The sequence below is a fragment of the Filicampus tigris genome, chromosome 5 (genome assembly GCF_054856515.1).
Source record: "Filicampus tigris isolate MCC_2025a chromosome 5, RoL_Ftig_1.0, whole genome shotgun sequence".
Taxonomy (NCBI): Eukaryota; Metazoa; Chordata; class Actinopteri; order Syngnathiformes; family Syngnathidae; genus Filicampus; species Filicampus tigris.
In genome coordinates this window covers 23,265,120-23,289,093 of record NC_141221.1, presented here as the reverse complement: position 1 = coordinate 23,289,093, position 23,974 = coordinate 23,265,120, and the positions used below count along the sequence as shown (strand labels likewise).

Below are 23,974 nucleotides of genomic sequence, written 5' to 3'. Positions count from 1 at the left end.
GTTGTCTATTTTCTAAGATCTAAAAAAGCTTTAAAATGTTGTAAATCACGAACGGGTTTTTTTATATACAGGTGCTTAAAGGCATTTAAACTAAGTCAAGTCTATCTATCTATCTATCTATCTATCTATCTATCTATCTATCTATCTATCTATCTATCTATCTATCCATCCATCCATCCATCCACCCATCCATCCATCCATCCATCTATCTAGCTATCTTGTAATTGTTTTGGTCCGTCCACTAGAGGTCGGTAGCGCTCCTATTAGCCCGGTTGAATCATGAGAAGAAGAAGTTAGCAGGTGTTTTAGAGCTCTTTTAGTGTTTAGCATTGATTTGGACCAAATAAAAGGTAAGAACTTCACCGAAAGGACACTTTGCCTTGAAATATGCAAACTGCAATAATAAGTGTAGCAACTACGATCTTAATGGCAACTTCTTTAAAAGACATTGCGTGGTGTTGTTTTGCTCCCTTGTAGCGTTAGCAAAGCTCACTGACCATTTGGCTGATCTGATGGTGACGCAAAAAACAAGGCTGTGACCGCAAGATAACTCGCAGACTCGCACTATATGCTCAACAACGTCTATTAGTATTTAAAGAATGCCATCCGCGCTTTTAGTAAGTCAACTTTAACCGCACAACTCCTGCCATAGCTCGAATATATACGAATTCCATCAATAGTTTTCGAGATTTTTAGCTGAGTGTTTGTTTACTAGTATGTTTAATCGTGTCAGTGACTACCTTCTTTTGGCAGAACAGTGCGAGCTAAAACGTTATTTAATACAAGTTTATCTTAACTTGAAAGGTCTTTTATGGGCATATAGTTCAGCGGTCATCGGATCCACTAAATCCAGCTGTAGTGCACAATTTGGTAAAGTACATTGCACAGGTGAAATATGCCGTTTTTAAAACAATTGACTAATGGGACCGGCCATCAACGGTTTGACAGCTTACTTTGTGTCCCGAATGAGAGCTGAACAAACATGCACAAGCACCACGCTAGAATGTTTAGTATGAGGGGTCCCATAGTTGTCGAGGGTATCTTTTCAAATATATTTTATTACTAGGGATTTTCACAGTTGAGGCTCAATCCTCTTTGAAGGTTATTGAGTCCCAGCTAATGGCAGGATAAGCCTTAGCCGAGTGCAGATAAACAGTGAGCATGACGCTTCATCAGCATACGTGCATGGTTTGGTTAGAACATGAGTTGCTGAGTGAACGCAGGTCAGAAACTCCACTTTTGTGGGGAGAATTTGCCTTCATGTTGTCTTTTTTTAACACCATGGTTGAATTAGCCATTCCTTATTTACATGATGTCTCTCTATTTTGTTTCCCAGGATGGCACAGTGGAGTGCCATATTCTCAATAACAGTGGCTCTTGCTGGAGCAGCACTTTTAGCTTCTATGCACAAGATCGATGAAGGTCACACTGGGGTGTACTACAGGTGAGTGTGCAGTGCGTTTGGCTGTTCTATGTCTGCAAAGCAGTTAACCTGCTTAGCTACAGCCATCTGCTTCAAATGTGTTTGTCGAAGACATCTTGCCGTAAATGACACAATGTGATATGTTTTTGACCAGAGTTGGGCATTCCACCTATGTAACAGACCGGTCCGTCTATCCGCCTGTGACGGATGCCCATTTTGTAGACGATAGATGGGAAACTTAAAAAATAGACGGGCTAAGCATTGTCAGAAGCCATTTTTTTCCGGCTATGTAATCGTCTTTCGTCTGTTTTTGTGGTGAAGCTTCAATGGCTGCGGCGAGGTTTCCCATTGACCGCGGCCGAGGGTTTTTGACAGCTTCTGGGCCTTAAAAGGAGACATATTTAGTCCGGCCGTGGTGAGGCTTGCATTCCATGGTGAGTCTTCCATTTCAAATATCGCTCTGCTCTGCAAGTGAAAGTTGGTAGAGGAAAAGGCTTACGGAAGCCCATTTAAAATGATAGGCGTTCCGACCTATAGGCGATTACTATTTGGTCAAAAAGGCGGATAGACGGACAGCGGACGGGTACCCTTGCTGCAGACGGAAGATACATGGATTGAGGGTTTGGACTTAATCGAATGCTCAGCTCTGGTTTTGACAGTTTACACTAGGACTGCCATGATTAGTCGACTAATCACGACGACGTCGACGATCAAAATGTTGACTCGTCGTTTTTTTATATATTTATTTATTTGGCACATTGTTTTTCTTTCGAGACTGCCGCTTCTCCCGCTGGCTGTTTTCCTATCTGCAACGCACATGCACAGTGGTGGTAATCCGAGTGTTGTAAACAGAAGCATTGTGGGTGAAGTAGTGTAAGCCTTACACTGTAAGGGCTAATTCGTGTTGGCAACAGAGTCCGAAATTTACGGCGCATTTCACCAAATATACTCAATACAATGCAAACCTGCCTTTCATGGCAGCACGATGGGGATGCCAAATCATTTTAAAAAAGGAAGCAAGTTATGGCTTATGACTGATTTCATATCTGAGATAGGCACAGTTGTGTCTAGAAGCTAGCTGCAGTTAGCATACGCACGTTACAGTGTGTTTGATGTAACGCGACTATTTGGTACGCTAACACGTCGTAGCATCTTCTATGAATTAAGCAGCCATTATTCAGTAAACTCGCGTTGATTAACAACCAAAACTCAACACAAAAACGACATATGTGCCACTCATCTGCATCAAATAACAATAAAATCCATAGTTAAGTTTGTTGTAATATACTATGTTATAGTGCAAAAAAAAAAAAACGGTCTTCCTTTTTTGTTACAGGTGCATACCACATTTTGATTGTGTAGATTAATTTACTACTTTTAAATTATGCATACTAGTGAAAATAATAACAAAACCTATTTGATAAAGTTTAAATTAACACAAAATTAAAAACCAATACAAGTGTTTATTTTAGTTTTCTTTAGCACAGAACATTTGCCCAATTCGCTCCTCTGATTTCACTACCTTCCGTTAAAAAAAAAAAAAAAAAAAAAAGGCTTGGTGCCCAAGAAGAGTTAAATGTGTATACAAGTACTTCTTTTTGTATTCATAGATAATTTCCCTGTATTAGTGCAACTCTGCATAGTGTATAGTTTTGGTTCAATTTTAAAACACACTACAGAATTACAGCTAGAAAATTTAAGGCCTGAGTATCGCCATCAATTTAAGTCGCTCCTTTATTTATAAACATGTCAGGAATGATGGCTTGAGTTGAATATACTATTATCTTGTCTTCATGATTAATTTGTACATAAAGAATTTAAGCTGTAAGCAAATGATGCTTATTTTAAGAGCAGCAGCTTGCTGCTGCGATTTGCCACGATTTCCATATTATCCGATTAGTCGACTAATCGCGACTACTGTTAGGAATTAGTCGACTAGCCAAATAATCGTTTGTGGCAGCCCTAGTGTACAGGCACGGGCTTTTGAATAAAGATGCTCACCTTGCACTTAGCACAGTAAACCTGTCGTCCATCATGGGGTTGTGCAGGGACAAATGTACAGCGCAAACCGCAAACATGCCAATACTTGGTGCTGATTGCTACGCGACCAAGCAGGAAGTGTCTGTGAAAGCGAGTGTCTTTTCCCACTGGAAAATCACTGGACATCAAGTGGGCCGTAGCTTGCCATTTTGTATTTATCACTGTTACAACGGAAAGCTCTGGTGTTTCTTACGATAAGGAGGAGGGAAAGAGAAGAGGAGCGGCAGCTAAAAGAAGGGCTGGGTGGTATATTGGAATTGTATCTATCGAGATTTGAATATTCAATTAATATTGAAAGTAAAGACAGTATCACTTCTGGGCTTTCCTCGGTTGCGCTGTGTGTATAGCTCAGGCCAACCAACCACATACCTCCTTTTAAGGCTGCAGCTATCAAATATTTGAGTATTTGGATATCCTACTGAAAATTCTATAAAATAATTGGCTTCACTTCCACCTCAGACTTGCTGCGTGAATGTGACGTGTGCCACTTTTAGGCTATGTTCACACTGCAGCTGAATTCCTGTTTTTTTTTTCTTCTTCTTTTTTTGCCCATATGTCCTCTATTTGATTATTTTATTTTTTACTTTTTTAAAATAATTTTTTTAATGCAATATGAAAAGTACAATTCAGTCTTTTATTTTTTGTATTTTAAGGAAACCGTGCTGCTGCACGCAAGCTTAGCATCGGTGAACCTATTGTGAGACTTTGGAGGCGGAAGCGGGAAGTGAAATGAATATAAGTACTGGTTATTTTCTGTTAGTTCTGTTCCGTTTTAATCAGCAAAGTTGCTTCTGTGTTGAAAGGCACTTTTAGATCTGCATCGGTTCAGATACATACATGTACATTTACTAAGGGTGTAACGGTACGCTAAATCACATTTCGGTTCGGTTTCTTGGAAACTTCGGTTCGGTCTATTTTCGGTACAAAAAAACAGATTTTTTTTTTAATATGTTTATTTTGAAAAGACAAAAAGTAACTGGTACATTTTTTTTTTTTTTTAGAAAAAAAAATAAAAGTGAACCATTCGGGTGACATTCTAAGAAATTACACCAGGATCAAAAATACACTAACAATAAAAATCGCTTAATTTTGTAAATTATTAAGACACTGAAATCTTTAAACACTCAGCAGCAACAGCCTATGACACATCTAAGTATTCAAGTTAAAGACAAGTTGTCATTACAGTACATATATACACTTTTTGTGATGAAAAAAACCCATACAATAACAGTTACAATTATTGCTAACTATATTAAAACTCGTTTTATAATGAAATATAGTAACTTAAAAGTCTTTTTGAAATTATTTACACTTTTTAGGCATTAAAATCTTTGAATGTTCAACAGCATATTGGAACGAATTGGTTTATCTTGTGTTGTGGTCGGATTTGTGTTTTGCCGAGTTGTGATGTTTCGATCGTACTGCTAGCGAGAGAAGCAGCGGAAAACGAAGGAGAGAGCTCTTGTACTTTGTACTTTCGCAATGAATGATAATACATAGTCACCGTATATAACAAACCTACGGTGCAAAATTAAATCTTAAGAGTCAATAAAAATGAATAAATAATGAGGTGGGTGAATTAGAATAAATACTACTCATTGGGAAAAAATAAACTAACAACAACAACCAACCCAACAGCACAACAACAAAAAAACACCTTCAAACTATACAAGCATAGCAGTTTTTATTTAGAGCCTCATAAATAGCAAAATTGAGAATAACAGAATATATTTTTTAAAGTTTTTCTGATTCACTGAAGGGCGGAGGTGTCCCAAAAAGCTTCAATGGGCTGCTTATGTCCCCTGCAGCCGGGTAGTTGGCGGATCGAAACGCAGCCGTTGCTAACTACAGCAAGATTATCAACGAGCTTTGGCTGGCTACTACTGTCTGCTAAACATGCTGCTGTTTGGCTCCAAACCAGCAGTCACAGTCTCCATCATTTCACCTCTATTGCAGCGAATAATTTACACTTCTTACGAGCATCATTCTCACGAAGGGATTATGAGGGGGGTGGCTAGCGTGACATCACCGGTTGTCACCACATCGCTTCCATGTCCAAGGCGCTGCAGGTAACATAACACAATGGAGGCGGTCACATTTGAGGACTGATGGAGGACAAACTGCACATTACACTACATAACGATGTACAAAAAACAGTTAACTGTTATTTAAAGATATGGTTTAAAACAAAATCAGTAATTATCAATATTGACTGATATGAAATACTTAGATTGACAGTTTTTCAAACATTTCTAAGCCCTTCTAAGCACATTATCTTTAAAATGGAGTTTATTTAATCTTTATATTGACCAGTTTATTTCACTCTTTCATAGTTACATTGACCTCTTATTAAAGGTTAAGTATTATGTTAAAATAAAATAACCTAAATGTATTTTTCTTCGGGTCATTATTTTGAATAGGTTAATAAAAAAGAAAGAAAAATTCCATATATATTGATATCGACCAATATCTAACACTTATATCGTGATATACTTTTCAATCATATCTGCCAGCCCTACAAAAAAGTTCATTTGTTTTATACACGGCAAATGGGCGGATTTTTGGTGCTTTGCTCCACGCCCCACCGCTCCAAACGCATCATTCGCACCGCCCCGCAAGCAACCGCACCAGCCCGCGCGAACTACATTGATTCCAATTGAAACGCGCCACCAGAAACGCTCCCAACGCAGTTGGTGTGAATGCAGCATAATAGCGTTGATCATATTTGACTTTAATTTGACCCAACTCTAAACATAAATCATAAAATGGATAGTGGTGATGGCAGTAAGTCATCCATGGAGGCCATTGGTTTGTGTCACGCGTCTATGACGTGACGTCAACTTTAATTGCAGTCTCCATGAAATGATGTCATTGAGCAACAACTGTCTCGATTCTTCACTCCAAAACATTTGTCCCTACTTCCTCTTGTCTCTTCTGTCCTCCTCTTGTCCTCGTTGGGATCTCTGATGGGAAGCACTGACATGTAAACAGAGGGAAATAAATAAATTAGTTCCTTATTGAAGGTACTGTACTTAATTGAACTGTGACGTCTTGTTGCCTTTTGAGGCATATTTTTCCTTGTAAATTTGCTTCAAAGTGTAAAATTGTTCAGCATTTAGAGCACTGGATTTTGGTGGTTCCTCTGTCCCAATTCATCACAGTTGAAAAGTATGATTGTCGTGTTTGTTTTATAATCCCTCACTAGCATTTCTTAAATGAATGTGTTTGCAAAACAGGGGAGGAGCTCTCTTGACCACCACGAGTGGACCTGGTTTCCATCTTATGCTTCCATTCATCACCTCCTACAAGTCTGTACAGGTGATTCAAGTATATGTGTATTTCCAAACTAATATATGTTTGTATTGTACTACAGTAAAAAAACAAACAAAAAAAAACAGCAACAATAGATTAAAACCTCAGATTCCAAGTTAAACTTAATCTAAAAAAAACAATTACCCTATTTTTCTCACTATAAGTCACCCTTTTTCACAGTTTGTCCGGTCTGGTGACTTATACTCAGGTGTATATATGACTTTTATATGTAGAGCTGGGACTCGTCTGACATGATTCGGAAAGAGGGGGGATTTGGGTGTGAGTCCCAGCTCTACAGTTCTTGGTCTTGATTTTTGTAAAATAAATCTCCCCAAAAATTGTGACTTATAGTCCAATACAACTTATTAGGTCAAGTTTGTAATACGTTTGCTTTTTGGATTATTTTACTCAATCAGCTTCAATAAAAGAAAACAGAGCAGTCAATTTAGAGTTTTTTCTAGAAAACAAGCCAATTTAAAATGCGTAGAATGAAACTAAATCTTGTCAAGCCTTTTAAGACAGAGAACTTTTTTTATCACCCTTGTCAAACCAACAAAATGTACGCTTTTCATGTATTTTGTCAGTACTCAGAATTTGAACATTCTTTTAAAAGAAATAATACCACATGTTTCCATGTCTTTTTCATAATTGTTTCACAAATTTACACCTTTAACAGAAACACATCTCTGCTTTATGGTAGTTATGTTTTTGTAATCTCTCATACTTCTGAACTTCTGAATACTGCGGTACAGTAAATTATGCACTTTGTACATTATTTGTGCAGTATGGAGTTCGAATAAATCATAGAATGTAAAAGTATTTAGTTTAATGAACAATGCATTAGTTGGTTCTATACATTTAGCTTGATTTATAATTTTTATCACTTTTGCTTTAAGATATGAGAAATATTTGTATTTCCCCAAAACTCAATACCATATGTCATATATGGAAGTAATAGCGAGCTCATTTCCCCCAAAATAAAAAAATAAAATTACACACACAAACAAGGTGTGGTGAAATACAAAAACAATGTGAAACAACAATATATCATGACAAAGGTGCAGCAGGCTTGGAGGATTGGGAGCAAGCTACCGTAGTTCTAAATCCCTCTAGATGCGAACCTGTCGTCTCCGACAGGAGATTACATGTTTTTAAATTCACCATAACTCATGAACTGTTTAAGATAGCAACGTAATATCAACGGATTCTGAAAGCAGAGAAGTGGAGCTTTCTGTCGATACCAAATACATTTGATGACATTTTTTTCATATCACCGTAGGACCGTTTGTGCTTGCAATTTAATTCCAACGGATTCTGAAAGCAGAGAAGTGAAGCTTTGCATCGATACCACGTACGGGGGTGGCGTGGTGCAAAAATAGATGATGACATAAACAAAAACAAAAAAAATAGACAAGTTTGACCACAAGAGGGCCCATGGGTTTACAAAACCCACCAACCCCATGTCATCTACGCCACTAAACATTATCTATATGTGGCATCCAACAGAGCTTGACATCAGTGATCATTCCTAGAAATTTACTATTATATTCTCTTTCTATTTCAATAGAATGTACAGTGATTTTAACATGTTTAATTTAAAGCCAAACACAAATTTAGTTTTTTCAAAATTTTGCGATTTATTGACCTCAAAACAATTTTTCAGTGTTCAGTTCACTTTTGACAGTATTCAAAAGCTGTTCAAGGTTTTGCCAGCACAATAGTGCGGTATCATCCGTAAATAGGGTACATTTCAATATTCTAGATAAAATATGAATAATTTAGGGCCTTTTATAGACACTTGAGGTACCCCATAAGTCACTTTTAATAACTTAGATTTTATATTATTGACGTGAACACATTGATATCGGTCACCCAAATAACTCTGCATCCATTTATGTGAATATTCTTATCCCATTTCATTTACATTTTTTCAGTAGTATACTATGATCAAGAGTATCAAAAGCATTTTTTTAGATCTATAAAGACACCAATTGCATATCCTTTCCCATCCATACTGGTGGATATCCCTTCGACAAGTTCCATAATCGCCATTAAAGTTGTGCTTTTTTTTTTTTTTTTTTTTTTTTTCCTAAAACCATATTGATTGTCATTTAAAGTGTAAGTCAAACCAAACATGTTTTTTTTTAATGAAAATGTTCTATGCAGGCCCACTAGTTGAAGCACAGCATTCTGATGATAATATGTTTGTGGAATATGACTTAAGCAACTAAATCTACCCGTTTTTTTGCCATCTCTGGGGGCGGCCATTTTGTCACATCTGTTGACTGAAAATGACATCACAATTGCTCAGGGCTCAGGTAACGACAAATCACGGCTCAGCTTCAGAAAACAGGTGATCTGTGATTGGTCGTTACCAGAGCCCTGAGCAGTTCTGATGTTATTTTCAGTCGACAAAAGTGACAAAATGGCCGCCCCAGAGATGGCTAAAAACGGGTGGATTTTTGCAGCTTAATTCATATTTCATATTAATCATATTGCCTTGTTTCAACTAGTGGGCCTGCATAGAACATATTCTTAAAAATATATGTTTGACTTCCCCTTTAAAAGCTTATGTTCCTCGATGAATGTATCAAGTCTAAGAGTTAATCATTTTTCAAGGATTTTTGAGAATTGTGGCAGTATGGATATTGGTCTATAATTAGTAATTTGATATCTTAGTCCAGTTTTATAGATGGGAAGAACTTTGGCTGTTTTCATTTTTGAGGGGAAAATGACAGTTTAAAAAGACAGGTTACAGATATATGTAAATGGCTGTACTATACTTCATATAAAATATATAACATCCTTAACGGATACATTTCAATATCAAAACAATCTGTGGATTTTTTTTTTTAGAGAGTTTTTACTTCCTTATTATTTACAGGAATAATGAACAAGTGGATGGATTTTCTTTAATATACTTATTTTATATTTATTTTTGGGCAAAGGGATTGCTAAATTGTCACTAGTACAGTACTGTATAGACAAAGAAACTATTAAACTAATTTGCTATATCTTTTTCAATAACATCATTCTTTTATCAAGAATATTCAACTTTTTCGTGCCATTTTTAATCATACTATTTAATACCCTCCAGATTTCGTGTGTATTATTTTTATTGTTTTTTTAACATGCTATCAGTATTTTATTACATATTGTTCATTTTCAAATCGTTTTAGGTAGAGTGTAGTACTTTGTCAGTCTATCAATAACTATACATTTTTTTTTCTAATGGAAATAGGGAAAAAAATTAAATGGATTCAAAATAAAAATAAAATAAACTATCCATAGGAAAAAAATACCTTTCAAAATATCCGGGATAGTTAAACTGATTTTCATGGAATGTACACTGTTTTGTGTACATTGTGATGTAGTGTAATGTGCAGAGCTGGGCATTTTTACCAAAAAACTGAGCATCTGTTATTCGTCATCCGTTTGCAGCGTGGGAACCCATCATCCGTTCGTCCGTCATTCGCCTTTCTTCTTGTGGTGGGGTGGGGTGGTGGTTCCAATGTTCCCTCTAAGCTGCGCACGTGCACAATTGCGGACTTCTCTCACCCTCTCAGCGCACACGATAATGCTGGCGCGCGCCACGCACGCACATTTCTACACTCATTCCTTCATTTCCACCCCGGTTTGATCTACAAACAGGACACCAGACTATTCCCACTTCCCCATTCCCCTTCAGTAGTGCGACCAAGGGAGCAAACTCAGTTGTTGTACTATAATTGGAAACATACATTGACGCATATACACTCACCACAGACGAGACGCTGCTGGGCGCAGGCGACACGCCGACTGCTCCATTCAGGAAGTCCAAATATGGGCGTAGTTTACGAGCACCTTAAATAAGGCACGTTTCAGAGGTCAGGTGAGTACAAATTTTTTGTTTTAGTAAATGACGTTTTCCATTATTTATGATGAGTGGACAATGTATTGCAAATCTCTATTCAATGATTTGTTCCATTTTGCTTGATAGGGGTCTTCATTTTTTCTGTAACATACCTCCAGCATGTAACATGTTCTGATCTCAGGTTTTGGACAGATGTGATAATGGTTAGGCCGGCGCGTGCATGTCTGATGTTGCTCACCACGGTCCAAGGGAAGCTCAGGGATTTTGTGTGAATGCTCAGATACATGGAAAATTAGAGGGAACATTGGTACCCACCTTAGGCCGGTCCGTCAGCGGTTCCGATTGCAAAGTTCCATCATCGATAATTAACGTCATATAATTGCACTACTCTCTCTTAAGTGTACACTAGACTAGACTGCTATGAAATGATTATTATTTTTAGGACGGAATAGTTTCAAGAATGAAAACACTGTAAAGTCTTCTTAGTAACAGCACAAAAAAGATTAAGTTTAGATAGTTTAAGCAGTCAAGATACTAGGGGTGGGAATCTATGGGCACCTCAAGATTCGATTTAATGATGATTCAGAGGTCTATGATTCGATTTAATGATGATTCAGAGGTCTATGATTCGATTCAATTGCGATTCCGATGCATCACTACATTGGCATACATTTTATAGTCCATGTAAAACACTGGTAACTTTTTTTTTTAAACCAAAAACTCAAGGAAGAGCAAAGATTTATATTTCACACTTTGACTTTGCTCTGCTCGTATGAGGTTTTGCTTCTAATACATCTTGTCATGTATTAGCTTAGCCTAGCACAGACGTCTGACGTACAAACGCATGTAATCGCGTGCTTTGAGGTTTTTTTAGTAAAAACCTTAAATATCGATTATCAATACCTATGAATCGATTCAGAATCTTTTTATTACGACGAACAATGCAGCGAAAAAACAATGATCGTTCCCACCCCTACAAGATGCGCTATGTTGTGTTGACAGCCCAGAGGCAGTTTTTAAACCCCTTTGAGTTGCAGGTTAGCTTCGTGGTCGCACTATTGACACTTTTCCATTGGCAAAAGAGGATACTGTGAGGTACTCCGAGGTACTATTTATAGTAACTCATCAGTTGGTTGCTTGCTGGTTGCTCACTTGTCGTTGCTACACCCTATTATTCGAAGGCTATATGCATGGGTTGAAATAAAGTAACAGACATGCAAGCGTTAGCATAGCTCATCCACTCCATCTCGTGACATTGCTGTATTATAATCCACAGCTTCTGCTTTGCAACCTCCCTTTGTTTTCTTGTTACTGTCTCTTTTCTCTGGATTAAGATTCCCATCCTTATTGTGGCCAACTAACATCTAATGATGATTTGAGCCGTGTCGTTGAAGGCAGGTCCTGAGACGTAACAGACCATTCTAGTATTTCATGTTCTATATTAACTTGACTTACATTTATTTGTAGTCTGCATGTTCCAACCTACTTGCTGTTTTTTTATGGCCATATCGTTTTCTTGCAAAGTACAAAACATTTTTAAGTCTTCAAAAAGTTATTTTGTCATATTTACAATGCCAATAAAATGTTCATACATCTCTGTACCAGGCTAACGTGTCGAAACAGTTCCTTTGGACATGCACAGGATTTTATTGGCAAAGTGTTGTTGGACTTTGTATTAACACATTGGTGGGAAGTAATCTTGTGAAATTTCCTTCCATTCACAACATAAATCATACCCTATTCTTGGTAATATTTGATACTAAGAGTTTACATTTACACAGCTCAAAGGCATGATGGTGGAAGTTGTATAATCATTCCATTCTGAGCGAGGGAGTTGGGGGGAATAAATCATTAAAACCCAGACTAATGGTGTTCATGCCCATGATCCGTGTATGTAAACCTCTGTCTAGAACACTACATATGGTTCATGTAATTGGTTAATTTATACTGATATGTCAGAAAATAATGCATTGTATTGTTCTTGTCCTATAGACGACACTGCAGACAGATGAGGTGAAAAATGTTCCCTGTGGCACTAGGTAGGGTTTCTGTTTTGTTGTAAGTGGTGTCGGATGTGGCGGCTTGATGTGTTTCACCAGTGTTGCATGACAATGTATTCCAGATGCTTTAACCTTTGTCTATAAAATGCACTGGCATAATTTTCAGAGGAACGTTTCACTCCATAAAAGTCATTAAAACTCTTTCAGTGGTGGTGTGATGATCTACTTTGATCGCATAGAGGTTGTGAACTACCTTGTTCCCTCAGCGGGTAAGGAAAAAACAGCTATTTGATCCTTCAGAAAGTCAGCATGTTATGGGTTTGATGTCACGTTTATCTCTCCCTCTACAGTGTTTGACATAGTGAAGAATTTCACTGCAGATTATGACAAAGCCTTAATATTCAACAAGGTTCACCACGAACTCAACCAGTTCTGCAGTGTTCACTCTCTGCAAGAGGTCTACATCGGCCTGTTTGGTAGGTACAAAAAGTGACAAGACTTCATTAAAAACGAATGCTTTAATAGAACATGTCAGTAGAACAAGCAGCATGAAACTTGCGGTATTGGTAAAAATACGAGTAAACTGACACATTTACGCAGACACTCTCTGGCTAGGTTCACACCGCAGGCAAATGCGACCCAGATTGGATTTTTTTTCCCAATTGCAGACCTGTATCTGATTTTTTTTTTTTTTTTATGACAGTCTGAATGGCTCAATTCCAATTTTTTTCAAATGCGACCTGGGTCGCTTTCATATGTGGTCCTAGATCGGATACGTATCCGGAGCCCAAGATGCGCTCTGCGCAGGCGGAGGGAAAGTGCTGGCAGCAGGGTGATCGAATCTGCAAAGTTGTTTTGAGTAACACTATTGACTTTATATTTTACTTTAATTTAATACCACTTTGAAACATGAAGCATAAAGTGGACATTTATGGCGATGGTAGTAATTCAGCCACGGCCTAGACAAATTCATTTATCACGCACGGTTAGGACGCGACGTCATCGGTAGTGATGTCTCCATGAAATGAGATATTAAAGCCTCGCCTCATAATTTCTCCCAAATACTGTATTTATTTCTACCTGCTACCTAATCGCTGGACCACATTTACTTCCGCATACACAACGTCGGGTGTGACGTCGTCTCTTCTTTTGCGCGTGCGGGCCACTTTGACGACGCAGGTGTTCATACAGCAGACAAGACCGAAGTCGCATTTATAATGTAATATGAACGCTTACACACAAAAAAAATCGAATTGAGCATTAAGACCTGCGGTGTTAACCTAGCCTCTGATACCTAAAAAATGCTGCGAAGGGGGACCAACTCCACGCTTTGGTCCACATAGTCTACGATGTTGCTGCTGCTGCGTGGGACTAGTTTGTCTGTGAAGTCGTTTTCTCATCTGCACACCCACAATCTCCTCTTCAGACCAAATCGACGAAAACCTGAAACTAACATTGCAAGAAGATCTAACAAGCATGGCACCGGGTCTCATCATACAGGTACAGTGGAAATGGTCACCATAAAAGCATGATGATTGATTTATCTAAGATTTGTAAAATTATACCTTGCAGATCGAAATCTGTTGCCGAAATTCCCCTACTGGTGATTTCCAATTTCACTATTGGGTTTCTCCAGATAGTTTCATTTTTCCATAATACGATACTCCAACTTTTTGTGGAAGTAAAGCTGTAACTGTATCCCGACTATTCATTTTGTTTGGTTTGCAGGACCCTTATTATTTTAGAATGAGGGTGTTACATAAGTTGTGCAATGCTGTAAAAGCTGGATCTGGCACAACACACTGTAATGAAAGCTAACACCAATGTGATAACATCTTTCTGTATCTTGGCCTTTGTACAATTTCAGAGGCATTGGGAAGTGCAACCATTCTGTCTACTTCATTATATAATACCGCGATTTTAAAGCAAGCGCTTGTTGTCTCTCGACAACCAGACCAACACACTAGGCTGTGTCCGGACATGATGTTATAATTTTTCCTTTTGACTGTCATATTGAATTCATCCATCACTCAGAGCATTACAATATTAAAGTGAAACCTTTTGGAATTTCATTACCTATAGTCAGGGGTGAGCATAAACATGTTGGCGCAGTTCTCAAATGAGCACCAGAGGTTGTTTAGTGCTCTTTTTTTTTTTTCCCAACCCATCGACCTCATGGATGAACTTTGTCTAACGGCACATCTGGGCAGTGTTTATTGTTCATAAATGTAGATATGCCATTTTAATATCTGAATAACGTTTTCTTTTTTTTTTTCAGTTTTTTTACCCCCAGCTTTCAGTTTCTAGTTCAACAACATATACCAGGGCTGCAATGGAGTCTTATTAAAACAATGCAATTTATTGTTTTATTAAAAGACAAAGTCAAATACAATAACACATTAACACAATGAAGTTGCTTGGTCTATTCGAAAAGTTAATGTTCCACCTCTTACTTGCCGTTTGGGACCCTTTGATCAGCTAGCTGAATTATCCCAGTTCTCTTATTTTTTTACTTGGTTTGCACGTCGGATCGCTTTCACATAAGCACATATTTTGATGGACCCTCTCGCTGATGACCCTCCTGCGATGCGTTTGGCCACCGTCGCTTGGCAAATGTAGCCGTCAGCTGCGAGCCAGCCTAGTCAAGCCAGTCGTCACAGTGGTTGTTCATAGGCTGCTATGTAACGCACTGCGCAGGTTAACTTAAAAATAAACACGAAAGGAGTAATACTGGACATGGATATCAATGCCTTGCTTAGCTTTTATTTTGAAGTTGGCTCTCTGAAGCAGTCGTCGTGGCGGCTGACTTGACTTTGATTTGAGGCTTGCCTGACCTATTCTTAGTGTGCAAAAGCGCGGTGACAGACTTACTACAAACTGGAGCCAAATATAAAATATCCAGTCCTCGTGCATCGGCGCACCCCTTATGTGCGCCCCTGCCTATGGATGAGGGTCTTAACAAACGTGTGAAGACACTAGGTTGGGACAATTCATTGAAATTTAATTGTGATTTCAGTTTTGGCTTCTCACAATCATAAAACCATTAGAATTGAAGAAAAACCATAGTGCCGAATGACGTGATGGATTTTCAAGTTCCCGACGTTGTGAAAACACCCTGAATATAACCGTGTTGCTTGTGCAGCAAGCGTGAGACGTGTATGTGATTCTGCCCACCCTGAATGTGCTTTAACCTGTTTAATGACACCCCAGTTAGAGTTTACTGTAAAACGAAAAACATGACAAAGAATGCACAAATTGTATAATTAATTACAAGACATGATTTGTTTTAGATATACTACCGCACATTGCTGAAGTCAATGTAAAATCTCATTCACACGCTAATGGGAAATTACCATCCACTTGCGGGAGTGATACAATATTTCTTCAAATAACGAATATTCACACTTGAATGAGTGTTGTGTACCTTGCGGTCCCACAGACGCAGTGATATGTGCCCCATATTGTTTTTATTTCACCGAATTTCGACTTTAACTGTGAAATCCAACACACCCGGATATTCCTGTTACATCGCCAGTGTAGGAACGGAACTCGTTCGTAAAATGAGGACTCCCTGTATGACGTTTGACTAGTTCCACTGGTTCAAAATCCACAAGCGCGTCATCTTTATCATTACCGTCACTCATTTCAGAGCTCCTGCGATCATCTGCGTCCGCCATTAAACTGCTTGAAAAAATTCTGGGACATCCTCTGAGGGCTCACGACACCGTCACGTGTATTTTCTGATGCATTTCATTGCAGACCGAGAATTGGATATTAAAAAAAAAAAAATGAATGACATATCCGCTCTCCAAAGATCGAAAGATTCAACAGCGCTCCTGCCCTAAATGGGTTGAATAACCTCCAATTATAACTGTTACTGCCGAGTGGTACAGCCGACTAATCGGTGACTCGTTGCAACACCTTGTCTGTGGGGAATTTAGTTTGCGTGGTCCCAGGCCACCGAGGACAAGATGACCTGATTGTTCACAACCTCTGTTGTATTTCATCCCAAAGGTTTGTGACGGTGTTGATGCTTTTATGGAACTTAATCTATGGCCTAGGGCACTTGCTAGCATAAAATACTTTTCCAAAAAGGTAAAATTCATACTTTTGACCAGAATATTTTGTATGTCAGCAATAATGTTCAAAGAGGCTAAGATTGCAATAGTGAAAATGCTTTAATTTTTTTACACGTTACACCATAATACTTTGTGAAAATGTTTGTTTGGCCATCATTTGAACCCCTGACAAGTTTCATATCAGTTTAGTACAATATTGTATATAGTATAGTGTCACTGTCAATGAAAGACCGGAAAGCATTTATAGTTAAACCTCTGCAAAGACCTTCACTGTCCCCACAGGATCAGTCATCAGCAGTGTTCTCTTTATTTTGGGGGTGGGTGGGATGAATGGTGGTTTAATAAAGAACCCCCTTAAACCCCATAGATAAACACACATTTCATTGCTGAGTGTTCCACTTTCCCCTGGGTTTTTTTACTCTAGGCCTGTTTCCTATAAATAACCAGAACCAGTTGGAATAACAATTGCTGCTCTTTCTGGGAAACCACTAATGTTGTCACAATGAGGATGTTGAGCTTTTACATCTGCACACTTTGCTTATTGTTCTTGAACACTTCTTTGGCAACATTTTGCTTGAAAAAACGAACCCATCTTTTCGGTCTGGTTTTGTATCTGTGCTCCACAGGCAGTGCGTGTCACAAAGCCCAACATCCCAGAGAGCATCCGCCGAAACTACGAGCTCATGTAAGTTTTCTTTTTTTTTTTCTTTCCCCAACCTCTGCGAAGAAAGAACATTACCTGGGAGCCGATTGTATTGTTTCGTCTTAACCACATTGTTCATGTCAGTCTTTGAGCACCTCAGTTTGACTTCAGGAATCCCCCACATGTGCTCTGTTAGAGCAACTCTAAAATGCTCACCCCAGCCCTCCACTGCTGCAATGCAACATCATTGCCAACTTTGTGACTTGCTACGTTTAGTGTGTGTTCAGATCCCTCTCGCACGTCTTCGTCCAAAAAGCGACAAGCAATCAATTCAGCAACTCTTCCTGGTGTGGAGGGTTTTGTTGACATTTAGACTCCCTCCCAAGGCTCCGCAATCAAAGCAGAAGTGAGTCACCCTTACAAACAGCCGCAAAAGAAACCGCGGGTTGATTCCCCTTTTGATCGCGAGTCGCGGAGACAGGCCTTCATCACAAAGCCGTCCAATTCCGCTTGTCGAAATGATGTGAATAAAAGGAGTACAGAGAAAAAAATGCTTTTTGGGCGGGTTGTTATTGTTTAGAGCGTATTGTACTTGAGAAATTACGGTCATCGAGCAAAAGTTTTATTTCTTTGTTTGAGAAAAAAAAAAAAAAAAGCTCAGACACATAGAGAATACGGCTGATATTGTCATCTGTTGGTCATTACTTTCCAAAAAGTCCTGCAGCTTCTTAACATTGCTATCAGGCTCTTCACAGACTCCCTGGCCATATAGTGTTTTCACCATTTCGCAGGAACGTCTAACTCTTAATAATGTCACTGTCGTCATAGAGCCATCGAAAACTAAATTAGACCACCTTTTTTCTTCATTCTCTTGTTCATTTAAATGTCTGGTACAACTAATGGTGATGAATAAAGGAAACATGGAATGTCTAAAAGCACCGCTTTTGGCAATAGCTATTCATGGAAGAACTTAAGTGATTTTGGTTACTATCAAAGAAAGCATGGAAAATGGCTAGATATCGAGCTATTTTTGTTGCCGTCATTATATTTGGCCAAACCATTAGTTGTACCAGGCATTTAAAATGAACAAGAAACTGAAGAAACAAGGGTCTCCGAATCATTTTTTTCCATTACTGTATTTTCCCAATTGATGATGACTTTCTTCTCTGTGTTCGAGAAAGTTTTTTTTTTCTTTTCTCATTTCACAAACAAGGAATTTTAACCGTTTAGTTTAGTAGCTGTGGGTTTTCAACAGACACACTACAGTGCATGCATCAACTTGCAATTGAGGTTTATTTAACGTTACTCTCGACGCTGATCTTTTCCTCTTGCGTCAGTTGCATTTTTCCATCAGATGGGGAACTAGAGCCAAGTATCATTTGATTGACAAAAAATGTGTTCAGCCCTTTATTTCTTATGCTTCTTATGCTCACCTTCATGGCAAAAACTGGTAAATACTTTGGAAAATGAACAAGTCAAAACTTGCAATCATTTCTAAAGATCTTATCTGATCAGATTTGTTCTGGAGGATTACATTTGAGTGGGCTTGTTTTGTCAAACTCAATCACTGTAGTGCTTTGTTTCAGAATGAAGCCGCATGCGTGCAGATTATTTCCATCTACTGTATAATACACGGGCTTAGTCAGCTCATTGTTTGATTTTCTTCTATCACCCATGACTCTCAGATCTCTGAAATGGGGTTTGGGATGTTGATGTAATGCAGGCATTTGAGTTCAGGAAGTTAACGGCTGTTTGTACAGTCGCATGGAAATGTAAATAAAGGTGGATTGTACTCATTTTAATCAATCACTGCGTATTAAGTGTTTGGGTTTTTTTTTGGGGGGGGGGGCAGTTAAATAAGCATTGAATATAATTTTTGTGTGCAGTGGTGTATGGTAGCTTGGTGTGAGCGAAGTGCCGTAATCTCAATTACAGTGTATTAATGGATCAATCATTACTAATATTATAATTGTTATTCTTAATCATATTAAATTAGCAATTTATTGGAAATGTGAATCGATATGTGATCGCTATGTAAGGTGTAATACCAATTTAAACAGAGCGGTGTTTGGAAACTCAAGCAAGGTGTTGTTTTCTTTTGGGTGGGGTTGAGGGGGGGTTCCCTGAAAAGTTGTCATTTTGGAGGTGGGGGAATTCCGCCTGACAAATATGATTAAATACTGCCACTTTATTGTACGGTGGAGTCCTTTGTTCACGTTGGCTCTGCAGCCAAGTGTTTGAAATTTTGCTGTCTGGCGCTCTCTGTTGCTCTGTAATCCAGAAGTCGACGGGAGCTCACTTTTATATGAATACCAAGTCTGAAAATTTGATAATCAACCACCATACCCAAACAAATAAAATATAAAAACTTCCATTAAAGTTTTAAATTGGGACAGCAGTTCTATGCCTACAGTACTTAAGTTGCATAGTGTTTCCCAATGTTAGTTTGTTACCAAGATTTTTAGTGTTGTCAGTAGTGTACACATTAGCCGTTGACATGACCTTGTTGCAAAAAGTTATGGATTTTCGGCTTCCGGGTGAAATTTTAGGATAAACCTCTCCCGGTTATAGTGTATACATTTACAGGTAAACTCAATTTGAACTTCTCTAAACTTTTGAATGTGCTTGTTCAGGTGTTCAGTATTTAAAAGGACAGTGTGTGGAATGCTTTGATTTTTCAGTGCTCATTCAGAGCATTTACTAAAGTTTGCCGGTCCGTCATCAGTCAGCAGCCTGGGTACCCGTCCGTCCATTAGGGGTGGACGATATGGGCAAAAAAAAAAAAGATCTCAATATTTTTTCAACAAAATCGATAACGATAATTTGACAATATTCTACAAAAAATATTTTAAATCTGCACTTGCTTCACAGACCAATTGTGGATAGACGGTGTTTGTGAACATCTCTTTTAAATTGCTAAATACAGCTTCTGCTAAACATAATGATATTCTACGACAATATTTAATAAAAAACAAAAAATGATGTATTGACTTACATTGATTTTTGGGAATACTGTATTTGTCATTTAAATGTCTCTGCTGTTATTCCATAATGATGTGACATTTTGAGCTGCAGTAAGTACTGGTGTACCACTGCCAACTACGAGAGCAATCCGAAGGAGAAAAAGGTGTTAACTACAGCAATCACAATGGGGGAAAAAATGCATTTGATAAGTGACGTGTGACGAAGTGTCACCCAACGAGAGAAAAAAACACCCATTTTCATACAATGGCCACCTTATTCAGAATAAAGTTGAATGACAAAGCTGCAACTTATCGAAAAGTGCATTTTCCCACTCATTCATCGCTGTGATATGTAGGCTGTATGCTGGCGTCACACTAATTAAGCCGCCGTAGTTTGCGCTACATGCCTCAGGAATACAGGCCAGTTATGAATGATGCGGAATAAAAGCGTGTAAACTGAATGTTAACCAAATTTCCTTATACTTTGCGGCCATCGACTGACTCGTTATGCTTTTCGAGGCAGTATTAATACTCGATAATGTAAAATTACACATCGTGAAAGCAAGATTGACGATGATATCGATGACGATGTATATCGCCCACCTCTACCGTCCATCATCCAATAATCTGTCATTTTTTTCAAGCCGAACCAAACTGTAATCGTCTGTCGGTCAGTCCGTCATGTTATTTTAACCGCGCTTCCGTGAGTAAACATCAAAAGTCTGCCAGTCCGTCAATTGTCAATCCAGAAAAAAAAGCTCCAACAGTTGAAAAATCCATCCATCCATTATCTGAACCGATTTGATTAAAATTGTAAATGGCGTGCACTATTTACATCATAATGTGTCTCCTTACAGCTCAAACTGCTCTACACTCGCATACATTTGACATTTCACACAGCCTACACTTATTAGCCAGTCTATTCGACTGCTAAGTGGGAGCCTGCTGCCGCTTTAACTCTTGAAAGTTTTACTTTAAAGTTGTGCTTACCTTAACCAGAATCCCGTGTCACATTGTTGCCGAAGGTACAATCCTGATGGATTAAAATGCTTTCTAGTCCTGGTGGAAAATGAAATAACTCACCCATTATAATTAAAGAATGTTTTTTTTCCCTTCAATTCTACTTCTGTCTTTTAGCAATTTAGCAATTTTTGCTGCACTAATGCCACCTTCCGAAATGGATTGTGGGCTGGCAAAATACTGTCTCACAAACTCCTAACACCACTCTTTCCAAGAATATGAAAATAGAAATGTAAACCTTAACTCACAAGAACTTCTCTGTATTACTCCTTACTGTTCTGAGTCAGCCTGGGGAACTGATGATTCTCTCTATAGTGCATACCGCCACCTGCTTTATATATCCAGTCTATGCAGTCTGGGTCGCGTTTCTGACGCAAAACGGGCATCCGTCAATAACGAACTGTGAGGTCCGTGCGGACTTGACCAAGTAAAGTTCTTTTTTTGAGGGGTAATGGCGGACGCCGTCGGTCGCGGGACCTCTGTGAAACCATTCAAACGCGATGTATGGTTAAGATATATGTTCGTAGACTATGGCGATTTCAACGTCTTTGTAAGAGATACAGCATGGTAATTACATGGAAATGTTTTGGTCCGACCTATTGGAGCGCAACATTTATCATGAGGATTATAAACATTCATATTTAATGTGGGCGATGTAGGTGGATGACAGCCTCAGCAGACACAAAGTAGCAATAGCACTTGCACTTGAGGGATTTGTAGCCTCCAGTGTTCAAGGTTGTGCGTTCCCCCACAGGGAGAGCGAGAAGACAAAGCTGCTGATCTCCCAGCAGACGCAGAAGGTTGTGGAGAAGGAGGCAGAGACCGAAAGGATCAAAGCTGTGATTGGTAAAATGGGATTATTGAAAACCAAATAATGTGATGACTAGAAGAGGACAGGGCAAAAGACTGAATTTTGATGGTTTTATCTTTCAGAGGCTGAGAAAGTGGCCCAAGTGTCAGAGATCAAGTTTGGACAAAAAGTCATGGAAAAGGAAACTGAGAAAAAGATCTCAGAAATTGAAGGTTTGTAGCCTGTGCTCAGATATTGATCATCAATTATTTATCTTTACAAGAGAAGGTTTTTGGCAAGTCCCAGCAGGATCTGCTCAGCTGCAGTGAGGGCATTGACTAACAACTGCCAAATGTACTGTATGTGGGTGAGCCATTGCTACAGTCACAGGGATTGTTCGCACGCCGACTCACTAGTACAAGTTGGGACTTTCAACATCTCAACATTCTTTCCCTGCCGTGGCAAGCGTGCAGTTTGTTTTGGAAGATGTGACATGTTGCCCGAATAAAGAAAGAAAAACACTTATGATGAGAAGGACCATTAAGACCTTGATGCCACTTGCCTGCAACGCAACTTGGGCAGCACAACTTTGTACTTTCCCAACTTACTTTTGGTGTGGTTCCTAGATGAGGCCTTCCTGGCACGGCAGAAGGCCAAAGCAGATGCCGAGTTCTACACGATGCTGAAAGCAGCAGAGGCCAACAAGGTGAGAGGAAAAGAAGCTAAGCCGCGCGATAACACAGCTTGAGGTGAGCGAAGTGTCTTGGCGAAATGAGGGAGTTTCTCTCGCACTACCGCCAAGGACCCCAAAAAGGACGGCTACTCGGAGCTGCCCTCTCGTCCAACGGGTTGATCCCCTGGCGTATAGACACTGAGTGGGCGGTTAAATACGTAAATATTGGTCTTACTCAAACCCAAATAAAACCAGAGAATCGAAAATATTGCTGGCAGTGGATTTTCCAGAGCTTTCCACTCTCTGTAGTCAGTGTGTGATGTTTAAAACATGCTGTACCCCAAGCGGGTGCTTTTCATTGATGTTGAATTTGATGTTGCTGAACACATCAGGGTACATGTGTAACCATGCAAATCTGTGTGATTGATTCAGAGTTGAGTTCTTGAATTCAATTCCCACCTAACTAAACAAACCACATCAAGGGCAACACAATCTCAAGTTCACAGGTTGAGCTTTCCGTTGCGTTTCCTCTCTTGCAGCTCAAGTTAACACCCGAATACCTGCAGCTGATGAAGTACAAGGCCATCGCCGCCAACAGCAAAATCTACTTTGGGAACGACATACCCCAGATGTTCATGGACTCTGCCGGCAGCTCACTCAAGGCCTCTGCAGCCATGGATCTTATGGGAGAGCAGATCTTGGATGTGGATTAACAAAAAAGGTATATTGGGACCAAGAGGACGACCCAGACTCCATGCTGGAGTGCAATGACTTCAAACTGTGGCAGGCAGTTTCACACTTCAGCCTAGAGAGGCGCTGTTGACCAGGGTCCTTATTTTCTTTAAAAAAAATATAAACTGTCACTTTGACTAGGTATGTAAAACCTCACAGTAGGACACTTTCCGCGCATACATGGCATCATTGTTGGTGTAAAGGTTTAAGAGGTTTAGGGAAAAAAAGTTCATTGATACACATGAAGCGCATCCAGTTCATTTAGCAAGCAAAAAAGACAAAGCAAAGCAACTATGAATGCTTGCATTATTTTCCACTTCATGTAACCCCGTCCCAACAGTTTTTAATGATGCTCTTATAACATTTTCAAATTTAGGTGAAGGGCTAAGGAATGTATGCAATCAAGTTCCATGCAAACTAAAGTGCAAACTTTCAAGTGCAATACA

General features: G+C 39.0%; 1 protein-coding gene across 3 annotated transcripts; it reads left to right on the top strand.

Annotated features, from left to right (window-relative positions):
- Nucleotides 1-254: 254 nt before the first annotated feature.
- erlin2 (ER lipid raft associated 2) lies at nt 255-23,974 on the top strand. 3 transcript variants are annotated; one of them, XM_086031095.1, is made up of 12 exons: nt 255-350; nt 1,337-1,444; nt 6,700-6,781; nt 12,621-12,667; nt 12,836-12,897; nt 12,979-13,104; nt 14,055-14,128; nt 17,334-17,392; nt 22,088-22,179; nt 22,267-22,356; nt 22,750-22,829; nt 23,336-23,974. In XM_086031095.1, exons 2-12 carry the CDS (start codon nt 1,338-1,340, stop codon nt 23,507-23,509), a joined length of 993 nt encoding a protein of 330 aa, XP_085887221.1. In that variant the 5' UTR covers nt 255-350; nt 1,337; the 3' UTR covers nt 23,510-23,974. The 3 variants fall into 3 exon arrangements, with proteins under 3 accessions (XP_085887221.1, XP_085887222.1, XP_085887220.1); XM_086031096.1 differs by lacking the exon at nt 255-350 and adding an exon at nt 384-617; XM_086031094.1 differs by lacking the exon at nt 255-350 and adding an exon at nt 692-1,223.

What these genes read in the sequence shown, in the direction of transcription:
- erlin2 (XM_086031094.1), top strand. Translation starts at nt 1,162, where the DNA reads ATGACGCTTCATCAGCATACGTGCATGGTTTGGTTAGAACATGAGTTG. An exon ending in AAAGATCTCAGAAATTGAAG is followed by an intron (nt 22,357 to 22,749) that starts GTTTGTAGCCTG and finishes TGTGGTTCCTAG; the next exon opens with ATGAGGCCTTCCTGGCACGG. An exon ending in AAGCAGCAGAGGCCAACAAG is followed by an intron (nt 22,830 to 23,335) that starts GTGAGAGGAAAA and finishes CCTCTCTTGCAG; the next exon opens with CTCAAGTTAACACCCGAATA.